This window comes from Tursiops truncatus, chromosome 12 (genome assembly GCF_011762595.2).
Source record: "Tursiops truncatus isolate mTurTru1 chromosome 12, mTurTru1.mat.Y, whole genome shotgun sequence".
Classification (NCBI taxonomy): domain Eukaryota; kingdom Metazoa; phylum Chordata; class Mammalia; order Artiodactyla; family Delphinidae; genus Tursiops; species Tursiops truncatus.
In genome coordinates, this window is record NC_047045.1 from 47,975,870 (window position 1) to 47,988,652 (window position 12,783).

The 12,783-nt window shown below is 35.5% G+C and overlaps 1 protein-coding gene across 5 annotated transcripts in view; it reads right to left on the reverse strand.

Moving 5' to 3' along the window:
• The window catches only part of MCM9 (minichromosome maintenance 9 homologous recombination repair factor), an 82,092-nt gene that overhangs the window by 25,406 nt on the left and 43,903 nt on the right, over positions 1 to 12,783 (reverse strand). For all 5 annotated transcript variants that reach the window (XM_033867662.2, XM_033867661.2, XM_033867659.2 and 2 more), the window contains one exon: positions 5,605 to 5,779. In XM_033867662.2, coding sequence (XP_033723553.1) covers positions 5,605 to 5,779 — 175 coding nt within the window. The remainder of the gene's footprint in view (positions 1 to 5,604; positions 5,780 to 12,783) is intronic.

Below are 12,783 nucleotides of genomic sequence, written 5' to 3' on the forward strand. Positions count from 1 at the left end.
AATAGCTTAAAAGACAAAATGTTGACTTCCAGGCTTCCATAGGATAATGGCAGCTGCTTATATCCAAATCGCTCAACACATGCTCCAGAGACCTTAGGGATAAACAAGAAGAGCAAATAAAGCTGTAAAACAAAACTGAAAGCTAGCTAAGAGAGAGACAGAATACTACAAACTTCAATTTCCATGTAAACAGACATTAGAAACCAGCAAAGCTAATCTAGAGCCCATGTTGGAACAGGAAGATGGGTGGAGACTGAGTGAAAAGGAGGAGAGGGCAATGGGTTCCTCATGATGGAGGAACACAGATAAAACCACCCTTACAAGGAGGGAATCCCACAAGGAGCGGGGAAATATTGAGAACAGCCTTGAGATCTCATCAAAGCAGTGACTACTGGGCAATAGAAAGAGGAACGTGAAAGTTCCTGGGACCAGAGGTGGCAGGCTTGGGAAGGGTCCTGGAGTGGATGGAGATGACTTACAAGGGGCAAGGGTCCCTTGGAGTGTTGGCAATCAGGAGAAGGAGGCAAGCAGTATATTAAAGATCCTACAGCACAAATGAGAAACACAAAATCAGAACACATCACCTGCCCCCCTTAAACCTTAGGAAAAAACTCTATTAAGTAAAATGCACTGAGCTGAGATTACCCTGAACTAAAAACTAGTACACCATCCAAACCTCTGACCACCAACTTAACAGAATAACTACTACTGGTTCAGGAAAAGATAAGACATTTCAGAATGAATGGAAATAATATGCATTATTAGTACAAAACTACCACAAGAATCAAAATACCTTAGTTGGTAAAACCCCCACCCCACCTCCCCCTAAAAAAGCCCACAAAGCAGAAGCAATCTGTATTTAATACACTCACTTAAATTAAATATTCTTAAACAAACATTTGTACGTATGAAGAACCATTCCAAATCAGAATTCAAAAACTCAGAACAGAAACATATGAAAAAGAGGAAGATGAACATCCAGAGATGACTCAGGGAAGAAAATGGGGGAAGGGAGGGAGACAAAATAATTTCAGAAATGAACATTTAAATCTGGGCATCCAAAGAGAGGATAGACAGGAATGAAAATATAATAAAGGGTGCTAAGGGGAGGAATAAAAATGCCAAGATAATAAAAACAAAACAGCTAAAAAGTCTCAGAAAAAAATTGGTTGCTATAGAATCTAGGCAAAGAAGACCTAACATACACGTAATTGGAATTTCTGAAAAATAAAAACAAAACAAAGAACAGAATATGTGAAACTATAATTCAAGAAACATTTCCAGAGAGAAATGAAGTCTTCTATTGATACATTTCAAAGAGCTCACTAACATCTAAAAAAAATGACCAAGGATAATCAACTAAGATATAGCCTAGTAAAGGTATTACACTTAAACCACAAAGAGAAAAATCCTTCTGGGCCTTCAGGCAAGAAAATCAAATCACCTACAAAGCAAAGGATATCAGGATGGCATTAGATTTGTCAACAGCAACATGCAAAGCAAGATGACAGGAAAGAAAGTATAAGGCTAGGTCTTTATATACAGTCACGCTGTTCTTCAAGTATCAAAGCTATGAAAAATATTAATAGCTTTAAACCTGCACAAACTCAGTACAGTACTCAGGAACCCCTCCCAAGGAATCTGTTAGAGGAGACCTTCATTCAACCAAGAGATGACAGTGATACTCTGGCAAAAGGATTGATGGTGAGCCCTGAATATATTTAATTTTAGGTCTAAGACCAAAACAAAGGAAGGTATAAAAGTAGAACAGTATATACATATAAGTGTTATCTGTCCTGACAAAGTATAAATAATATAACAATTTTTTAATAGTAAAGGGAAGGGAGAAAAGGGAAAGTAGCATATGCTCATTGGTTACCAAATGGGTAATGAAGTACAGTCAAAGGATATTACTTAAAGCTCCCAAGGGAAGATAAAGGGGGCTGCAGGCATTATAAAAGGTATTTATAGGTAAGCCCTAGAACAGGCCTCGCCAAACTACAGCCAGCAGATCAAATCCAGCTCACTACCTATTTTTTAAGTAAAGCTTCACTGGGAAACAGCTACACCTATTGTTTTACATATTGTCTATGGCTTCTTTATTCTGTCCACATCATAGACATATTGATGCAGTCATATCGTCTACATTAGCAGAGGTGAGTAGTTGCAACAGAGACTATGTACCCCACAAAACCCTAAAATATTTACTATCTGGACCTTTATACAAAAAATTTGCCAACCCCTAATGTATAACAAGAATGCAAACCTTCCTAAATGCCAAACAAATAGAAAAAGAAACAAAGTTTTTTAAAAAATGAAACACTTGACACCAAGCATATTGGTAATACCAATAAATGTAAATGTGCTTAACTCACATTAAAAGAAAAAGATTTTCAGGTTACTTGTAAGACAAAGCAAAGTAAAATAAAACCAACTTTATGCTGTATACAAGAGAACAAATTGCAATCAAAAGGCTGAACATAAAGGAAGAGGCAGATATATTAGGCAAGTGTAAATAATATGAAATCAGGAGTTGTGATCTTGATACCAGGCAAGGTAAAATTCAGGCCACACAGCATTAACACAAACTGCAAATGCTAAAGCCACAGCAACTACCTTGATAAAGCAGAAACTTTATGCAAAGTTTCTGATGTGAGACATGCAAAGAGAAAACAACAGACACACAGTAATAATACTTTAACAAACCACTTTCAGCCTAAGACACATCAAACAGACAAAAGGTAAATAAAGATACAGAAGACCTTATAAGGTATAGTTTATAGGTGTGTGTGTGTGTATCTGTGTGTGTGTGTGTATCACATCTTGATTATAAAGAATATAACTTCTCAAGCAAAGATGGGCCAGTCATGAAATTGTTCTAACATGAGGCCACAAAGAAAAAACACTCATGAAGCTCCTTAAAGTAGAAATAATACAAACAACATTCTCTGACCACAATGCAATAAAACCAGAAATGAATAGCACCATTGAAAAACAAATAATTTTCAAAAGGTCCTTCTACCTGGAGGTTAAAAAACTCTTTAAAACAAACCTTGAGGGACTTCCCTGGTGGCGCAGTGGTTGAGAGTCTGCCTGCCAATGCAGGGAACACGGGTTCGTGTCCCGGTCCGGGAAGATCCCATGTGCCGCGGAGCAGCTGGGCCCATGAGCCATGGCCGCTGAGCCTGCGCGTCCGGAGCCTGTGCTCCGCAACGGGAGAGGCCACAATAGTGAGAGGCCCACGTACCGCAAAAAAAAAAAAAAAAAAAAAAAAAAACCTTGAGAGAAAGGGGATGTACAAACCAAAACTGCAGAATTTATAAAAAACATATAAAAAATGATAATGAGAACACTACACATAATAATTACAGGATACCATTAAAACAGTGACAAAGAGCATATATATTATGCTATCTTTTGCATAAGAAAGAGGGGAGGTGCGCATGCGAGTGTGCACAAATACCCACACGTGTGTTTTTGACTATTTTTGCTAAAACAAGGAATATAGGAAGGATAAATCAGAAACCAAGGTTTATGAAAGGGATAGGAGAAAACAGAATGGAAGGTGAAGGGATATGAGTGTAACTTCTTTGGTATAATAGTTTTGACTTTTGAAATATGTTTTACAAATTCAGAAAACAAAATTAATCGAAAGGCAAACTCTAAAAGTGTACACAAACATAGGTTTAAAGACCTGTTTCCTAACTGTATACCAAATCAGTAATATGACCACACAAAGAAAAGAATTAATTCAAATAACTTTTGAACATGCACTCTGACCATATATAACCTTAGTGGAATATACTCTAAACCCAAAAAGAACTGCAAAGAAGGCTTAAATATTACTTAGTTTCTTTGTGGTTGTTGTTATTGGCAATGGTGTTGGGGTAATAATTCTGAAACTATTTTGGAGAATCAACTGAGTTCATAAACACAAGGAGTCCCTGTGAACACCTTCATATACAAATGAAGTAAGTTTGGAGAGTCATAAGTATCTTCTCACCCTCACTTTCCTATTGGCTAGAAAACTCTTTTGAAAAGTACATAAATGGTTGTACAACAATGTGAATGGGTTATATTTTTTCAAATTTGTAGATTATTTTTTATTATGGTAAAAATGCATATCATAAAATTCACCATCTCAACCATTTCTAAGTGTACATGCAATAGTGTTAAATGTGTTTAAATGGTTGTGTGACCAGTCTCCAGCACTTCATCTTGCAAAACTGAAACTGAACTGCAAAACTGTTTTCCATAGTGGCTGCATCATTTTATATTTTATATTTCCAATAATCCACAAGGATTCCAGGTGCTCCAATTGCTCCCCACCCTCACAAACACTTGTTCTTTCCTTTTTGTTTGTTTGTTTGTTTTATGGTAGCCTCCTAACGTTTGTGTGGTGATATCGTGTTTGATTTGCATTTTCCTAGTGATTAGTGATGCTGAGCATCTTTTCATGTGCTTGCTGGCCATTTGTGTATCATCTTTGGATGAATGTGTATTCAAGTTCTTTGCCCAGTTTTTAACTTGATTATTTTGTGTTGCTGAGCTGTAGGAGTTCTTTATATATTCTAGTTATTAACTCCTTTTCAGATACATTATTTGCAAATATTTTCTCTGATTCCACATGTTAATTTTTCACTCCATTGCATCCTTTGATGCTCCGAAGTTTTAAATATTGATGTAGTCCAAATAAATAAATACATAAATAAATAAATCTATCATCTTGCTAATTATATTCTCTTTGTCTCATCTATTCTTTGTTCCCTTTTTCTTCTCTTCCTGCCTTCTTTTGGATTATTTACGATAGCATTTTACCTCCACAACTTACATATTAGTTTTAGTTTTGTCTCTTATTTTCTAGTGGTTGTTCTAGCATTTATATCTTTAATTGGTTACAGTCTACCTTCAAATAATACCATACCACTTCAGGTAGAGTGCAAGACCATCACAGTTAGTCTGGGGATTGGCACTACTGTTGTGATCTTTACCCTTAGTGCAGCACAGACTTCAAATTCTCTCTATGCTGAGCTGTCATTACCCTGTGCTTCGTGTGGCGGTGTGGGGCAGAGTTTGCTCCTCATTGGTCATGTGCAGCCAGAGACTCACATACCTGAACCTCTGAGTCTCCTTGAGTCACAGTAGGTACTTCATCTTATGCTAATATATATTATTTAGGTTTCTATATGCAGTGATAAACCTTCCATTAGGATATATAAGGAGAATGCCATCAAAAGCAGAAATTACATTTTTTTTCTTTTCGAATCTTTCAAAATTCCTAACACAGTACTATGCCCAGAGTAGACACACAATTACTAAATGAGAGGACGAGTTGAATGCTGCATTGAAAGCTCTTCATAAGTTCCCTGCAAGAATTAAGTCAACTTACATTTATACTTTAGCCTTACCTTACTTTTTCTCAACACCTCAATTTACTTCTTCACGTATCTCCACGGGAAGACTAATGTGTGTTGAACGGTGACAGTTGATAATCTCTTAGAGGACCAAACATACCTTGCAGTTCAATATGGTTCACATTTTCCCATAGTCATATATTAACTAATCTCACTATTCCCATACATTTTAAAGAAAATAAATTCTTACCCAGCCTTAGCAACACTTATGGTTTGTTGCTCCATTGCTTCGTGGATACTGGTTCTGTCATGCTCTTTGAGGCTATTAAACTCATCAATACAGCAAAGGCCTGCATCTGCAAGGACTAACGCCCCAGCCTCCAAATTCCATTCTCCTGAGTCTTTTACAGCAGTTACCGTCAGACCTAAGGAAACAAGCAAGCTATGTTAGTTTTTATTTTCGAAAGCATATCTTATAACTAAGAAGGTAAATAAACTCCTATATTTTAAAGGGAAGGGGATAGAGTCAAGGCTTTAATTTCTACCAACAACAGATGGCATCAGGACAGCTACTTCAGGTATCCATTCACTGGAAGATCTCGGGAGATTCTATGTTCTGAAAATCTAATATGTGTTATTGAGTATTTTGTGGCAGACAGAAGTCCCCACATTTTCTGTCTCTCCTTGGTAGGTACGCTCACTGAGCAGTCTAAACTTTTAGACGGAGCAAACAGATCTCCAGAGATCTTATGACAATAAGTGCTGAACTATATGCTGTTTACAGAGAGGAGTCCAAAGACCGAGAATAGTAGGTACTGCAGTCCAATGATGAAAATGAAACGTTTGCTGCCAGTCACAGTGTGAAGGAGAGGATTCCCTTCATAAGTATTATCAGATTTTGAGTCATCCTTTATACCAGTCAATAAAGCAGAGCTGGTCAAACGCAAAGGCTCTGGAGCCACCTAGACTTGGATTTGAACCTTGGATCTGTCATTCTGGCTGTCATATTATAGACAAGTTTCCTAATACAGGCATACCTTGTTTTATGGAGCTGTGCTTCACTGCACTTCACAGATACTGTGCTTTTTACAAATTGAAGGTGTGTGGTAACCCTGAGTACAGCAAGTCTACTGGTGCCATTTTTCCAACAGCATTTGCTTACTTCATGTCTCTGTGTCACATTTTGGTAATTCTCGCAATACTTCAAACTTCTTCATGATTATTGCATTTCTTGTGGTGATCTGTGATCGGTGATCTTTCCTGTTACTACTGTAACTGAAGGTGTGGTGGGAATAGTCAGAGAACTAGAATTAGAGGTGGAGCCTGAGGATGTGACTGAATTGCTACAATCTCACGATAAAACTTTTTGAGGAGTTGCTTCTTATGAATGGGCAAAGAAAGTGGTTTCTTGAGATGGAATCTACTGCTACTGAATATGCTATGCAGATTACTGAAATGATAGCAAAGGATTTAGAATATTACAGAAACTTAGCTGATAAAGCAGCAACAGGATTTGAGAGAATTGACTCCAATTTTGAAGAAGTTCTACTGTGGGCAAAATGCTACCAAATATTGTCGCACGCTACAGAGAAATCCTGAGAGGAAGAGCCACTGATGTGGCAAATTTCCCTGGTGTCTTATTTTAAGAAACTGCCATGGCCACCCCAACCTTCAGCAACCACCACCCTCATCAGTCAGCAGCATCAGCATCGAGACAAGACTCTCCACCAGCAAAAAGATTATGACTTACTGAAGGCTCAGATGATGGTTTGCATTTTTTAGCAATAAACTATTTTTTAATTAAGGTATGTACTATTTTTTAGATATAATGCTATTGCAGACCTAATGGACTACAGCATAGTGTAAACATAACTTTTATATCATTGGGAAACCAAAAAATTCATGACTTGCTTTACTGCAGTGGTCTGGAACTGAACCTGCAGTATCTCTGAGGTATGCCCGTATATCCAGGCCTCAGTTTATTTATCTATAAAAAAAGGATAACAATAGAAAATACTTAACAGATTCTTAGATTTTCAAATAGAATATAAATAAAGCTCTTTGAAAGGAGCACAATGAGTAATTATAATAACTACTGTTGATAAAAATTGATAAACCTCTGGCTAGACTGATCAAGGAAAAAAAAAGGAGGAGACACAAGTTATAAATATCAGGAATGAAAGAGGGGACATCACTATAGGCCCTAAGGAAATACAATGAATGACTCTATGTCCTAGCTTAGATGAAATGGTCAAATTCTTCCAAATATATAAACTGCCAAAGTTTACCTAAAAAGGAATAGATAACTTGCAAAATGCTGCATCTACTTTGAAAATTGATTCTATAGTTAAAGGCGATGCAAAACAGAAACCTACAGGCTGAGATGACTTCATGGTTAAACCTACCAAACATTTATGGAAGAAATAATACCGATTATACCAAAGCTTTCAAAAATACAGAGAAACAAGGAACACTTCCTAACTCATTTAATGAAGTCAGCATTATCATGATACCCAAAACAGATAAAGATATGCTAAAACTACACACCAGTACCCCTCATTAATATAGATGCAAAAAACCCTGAAAAAATAAAAATCAAACAATACATAAAATGATAACAGATCATAACTAAATGAAGTTTACCTTGAGAATGCAAGGCTAATTCAACATTCAACTATTAATCACTGTAATTCATCATATCAACAAACTAAGGAAGAAAAAGCAAACCTCAACAGATACAGAAAAAACACTTGATAAAACTCAACAATCATTCACGATTAAAAAGAAAAGAATAAATCTCTCAGAAAGCTAGGGAACAGAGGGAACTTCTTCAATCTGAAAAAGGGTATTTACAAAAATCCTGCAGCTAACATACTTAATGATGAAAGGCTGAATGCTTACCCCCAAGATCAGAACATGGCATGGAGATCAGCTCTCATCACTTATTCAAAATCATACTGGAGGTTCTAGCCAGTGAAGTAAAACAAGGAAAAGAAATAAACAATGTACAGGTTGAAAAGGAAAAATTAAAATTGTTCATATTTGCAGAAAATGATTACGTAGAAAATTCCAGATAATCTACAAAAAATACTAAAACTAATAAGTAAGTGTAGTAATGTTGCAGGGTGCAAGTCAATATACAAAAATCAACTATCTTTCTATATATTAGGAAAAAACAATTAGAAATTGCAATTTTAAAATAATATATTTATAATATTACCCCCAAATATGAATACTTGGTTATAAATCTTAAAAAAGATGTGCAAGATCTGTGTGCAAAAACTACAAAACATTGATAAAGGAAATCAAAGATGATGTAATCAAATCAAGAGATTCTCCATGTTCATGGAATGAACTGAAAACTCAATACTTTTAAGATGTTTCCCCAAACTGCTCTATAGATTCAATGCAAGTCCAAACAAAATCCTAGTGGGATTTTTCTTGTTATAGAAATTGACAAGGTGATTCTAAAATTTAAATGGAGAAGCAAAGGAAATAGAAGAATCAAACCAAAAAAAAAACTAGGAGGTCTCACACAACCCAATTTCCAGATTTACTACAAAGCTGAAGTAATCAATTTTGTGTGGTATTGGAGAAAAGATATAGACAGACAGAATAATGAAATAGAATAAGAGTCCAAAAATAGGCCCACAAATATATGGTCAAGTAATTTTTGATAAAAATGAAAAAGCAATTCGATGGAGGAAGGATAATCTGTTCCACAAATGGTGCTGTAATAATTGGATATCCTTATGCAAGCAGAAAAAAAATCATTATTTCTCCATACCTCACATTTAATACAAAAATTAACTCATAATGAATTAAAGACCTAAATGAAAAATGTAAAACTTATAGAAGAAAACATAGGAAAAAAGCTATGTGAGCTCCTCTGGTTTCTGGTGCAGCACTTAAAGAGCTTAGAAGTTGCTAATCCATCCTAAAAAGTGAAAACCTAAACAAACTGAAAAATCAACAATTGTTCTAAGATCCATCAAAACAAATGAGCTCACAGGGCAAACTGCTGCCCCCAAAATTGGAAAGACAGAGAATTATAACTTACCAGAACAGAATCCTCTACGGGCACCAGCACTGGGACAGGAAACCCTGAACTGTAACTGACAAATTGCTGGAGCCTCCTTGTGGACAACTCTGAGAATTAAAAATTCCTTAGGAACCCAGTCATGGAGGGGGTGGGTACACACACTTCTGTGAGTTTCACCTCCAAGAGCTCTACCAGGTTCTCACATTGAATATCAACAATTTGTCTCTGACATTGTAAACAGAGAGATTAAAAGTCTAAGAAAAAATCAAAAAGAAATTCTAGAGATCAAAATCACTAGAGATGAAGAATGCCTTTGATGGGCTCACTTGTAGAGGGGACATGGCTACGGAAAGAATCTCTGAGAATAAGGATACTCAGTAGAAATTTCCAAAACTGAAAAGTAAAGAGAAAAACATGGAAAATAACAGAACAGAATATCCAAGAATTATGGAACAACTACAAAAGGTGTAACATACGTGCAGTGTATGTAATGGGAATACCAGAAGAAGAAAGAGAGAAGGAACAGAAGCAGTATTTGAAGCAATAATGAGAAATTCCCAAAATTAATGTCAGGCACCAAACCATGGATCCAGAAAACTCAGAGACTATAAAGCAGGAAAAACACTAAAGAAACCATACCTATGCATATGATTTAAACTTTAGAAAATCAAAGGTAAAGAAAAAAGTCTTGAAAAAAGCCAGAAGGGGGGGGGGGGGGAAACCACCTTACCTATAGAGGAGCATAAATGAGAATTATATCCAACTTCCCCTCAGAATATTTCAATACAATCTAAAAAATACATTAAGGCAAGACTAGCATTCAGAAGTGAAGATAAAATCACACTAAGTTCTGCACTGGTTAGATAACATCCAGAGCAGGAGTCAGCAAACTATGATCTGTGGGCCAAATCTGGCCCAACCACCTGTTTTTGTAAAAATCGTTTTCTGGAACACAGTCATGCTCATCATTTACATACTGTCTATGGCTGTTTTCACACTACAATGGCAGAGTCAAGTAGTTGTGACAGACATTGAATGGCCTTCAAAAATCTAAAATATTTATATCTGGCCCTTCACAGAAAAAAGTTGCTGACTCCTGATGTACAGTATTAATATCTACATTGAGACATCAAATTTTAAAAGAAATACTAATAAAAAAGAAAGTAAACAAATAATGAAGGACATGGAAATAATGCCCCTTAAAAAATAGTTTACTGCATAGGCTATGATTAGCCTGAAACAAAGATTTAGAGAAGAGAAAGTAATAATTATTACATATTTAGAGAACTATCCTATGGAAGAGCAATTAGGCTAATTTGGGGTGGCTTCAAAAGAAATTACTGAGACCAACGTGCAGAATTTTACAGGGAACTACTGGAAACCTTGAGGTGTTTAAAAAGGAATGAGCTACTTTGCAAAGGAATAAACTGTTCGTCAAAGTAATCTTTAAGTAAAAGTGGAAAGTCCAGTTATCAGAGATAGTGTAGAAACGTATTTATGCAGTGAATAGGTGGCTGAACAACGTGAAATTAGAAAACACCGAGATGAAAGAAAATGAAGATACAACATACCACAACTAATGGGATGCAGCTAAAGCAGTGCTCAGAGAGTAACTTATAGCTATAAACGTCTACATTAAAAAAGAAGATAGATCTCAAATCAACAATCTATGCTGCCACCTTAAGATACTGGAAATAAAGCAGAGCAAACTAAACCCAAAGAAAGCGGAAGGAAGGAAATAATATATAACAGAAACTACTGAAACAGAGATATAAAAACAACAGAGAAAATTAATGAATCCAAAAATTGACAAATTTTAGCTAGACTGACCAAACCAAAAAGAGAGAGAAGAATAAAATTACTAAAATCAGGAATTAAAAAGATGGGACATTATTAATGACTTTACAGAAATAAAAAGTATTACAAAGGGACACAACAATAACTGTATATCAACTAATTAGATAATTTAGATGAAATTGACAAAACTCTAAAAAGACACTACCAAAACTGACTCAAGAAAAAAAAGAAAATCTGAACAGACCTATAATAAGTAGGGATTGAATTAGTAATTTAAAAACTACCCACAAAGAGAAAACCATACACAGATGGCCTCACTGGTGAATTCTACCAAACATTAAAAGAATCAAATATGAATCCTTCACAAACTCATCTTTAGAAGTAGAAAAGGAGGAAATACTTCCTAACTCATTCTCTATGAGAACAGTATTACCCATACACCAAAAATCAAAGTAAAGACCAATATCTCTTATGACTACATATACAAAAATCCTCAACAAAATACTAGCAAACCAAATCCAGCAATATATAAAAAGGACTATATAACCATAACCCAGTGAGATTTATCTCAGGAATCCAAGATTGGTGGTATAACATCTGGAAATCAATTAATGTAATATCCTCATATTAATAGAATTAGGGACAAAAGGCATATGATCATCTCAATAGAGGCAGGAAAAGCACTTGACAAAATTCAACCACCCTTCATTAAAAAACACTCAAACCAGGAACAGAAGAGAACTTCTTCAACCTGATAAAGGACATCTTCTTCAACCTGATAAACCCAGAACTAACATCATTCTTGATGTAAGACTGAATGCTTCCCTGTTAAGATCAGAAACAAGACAGGGATGTTCACTCTCACTACTCCTATTCAACACTGTACTGGAGGTTCTAGGAAGGCCAATTAGGCAAAAAATGAAATAACAGACATCCAGAAGGGAAAGGGAGAAGGAAAACTATCCCTGTTTGCAGATGACATGATCTTACATATAGAAAATCCTAAGGAAATCACTAAAAACTACAACTAACAAATGAGTTCATCAAGGTTGAAGTATACAAAATCAATTTTAAAAAACCCATTGTATCTCTATATACTTGCAATGAAGAATACGAAAATATAAGAAAGTAATTCCATTTACAAAGCATCAAAAAGAATAAAATACTTAGGAATGAATTTAACAAAAGAAATATATAAAACTTATACTGTGAAAAGTACAGAACGTTGTTGAAAGAAATTTAAAATGATGTAAATAAAAAACACCCCATATTCAGACTTTTTTTGCTTGTGCTTTTTATCATCTCTCAAAAATACTGCCTAATCAAGGGCCAGAAGATTGATGCCTGTGTTTTCTTCTAAGAATTTTATACTTTTAGCACCTTACGTTGATGTCTTTGAGCCAGTTTGAATTATTTTTTGCATATGGTGTGAAGAGGGATCCAAATTTATATTTTTGCATGTGGATGTCCAATTTCCCAGCAGTAACTTTTGAAAAGACGATTCTTTCCCTAATGAATTGTCTTGGAACCCTTATCAAAATGAACTGACCATAAATGTATGGGTTTATTTCTGGACAATCAACTCTGTCC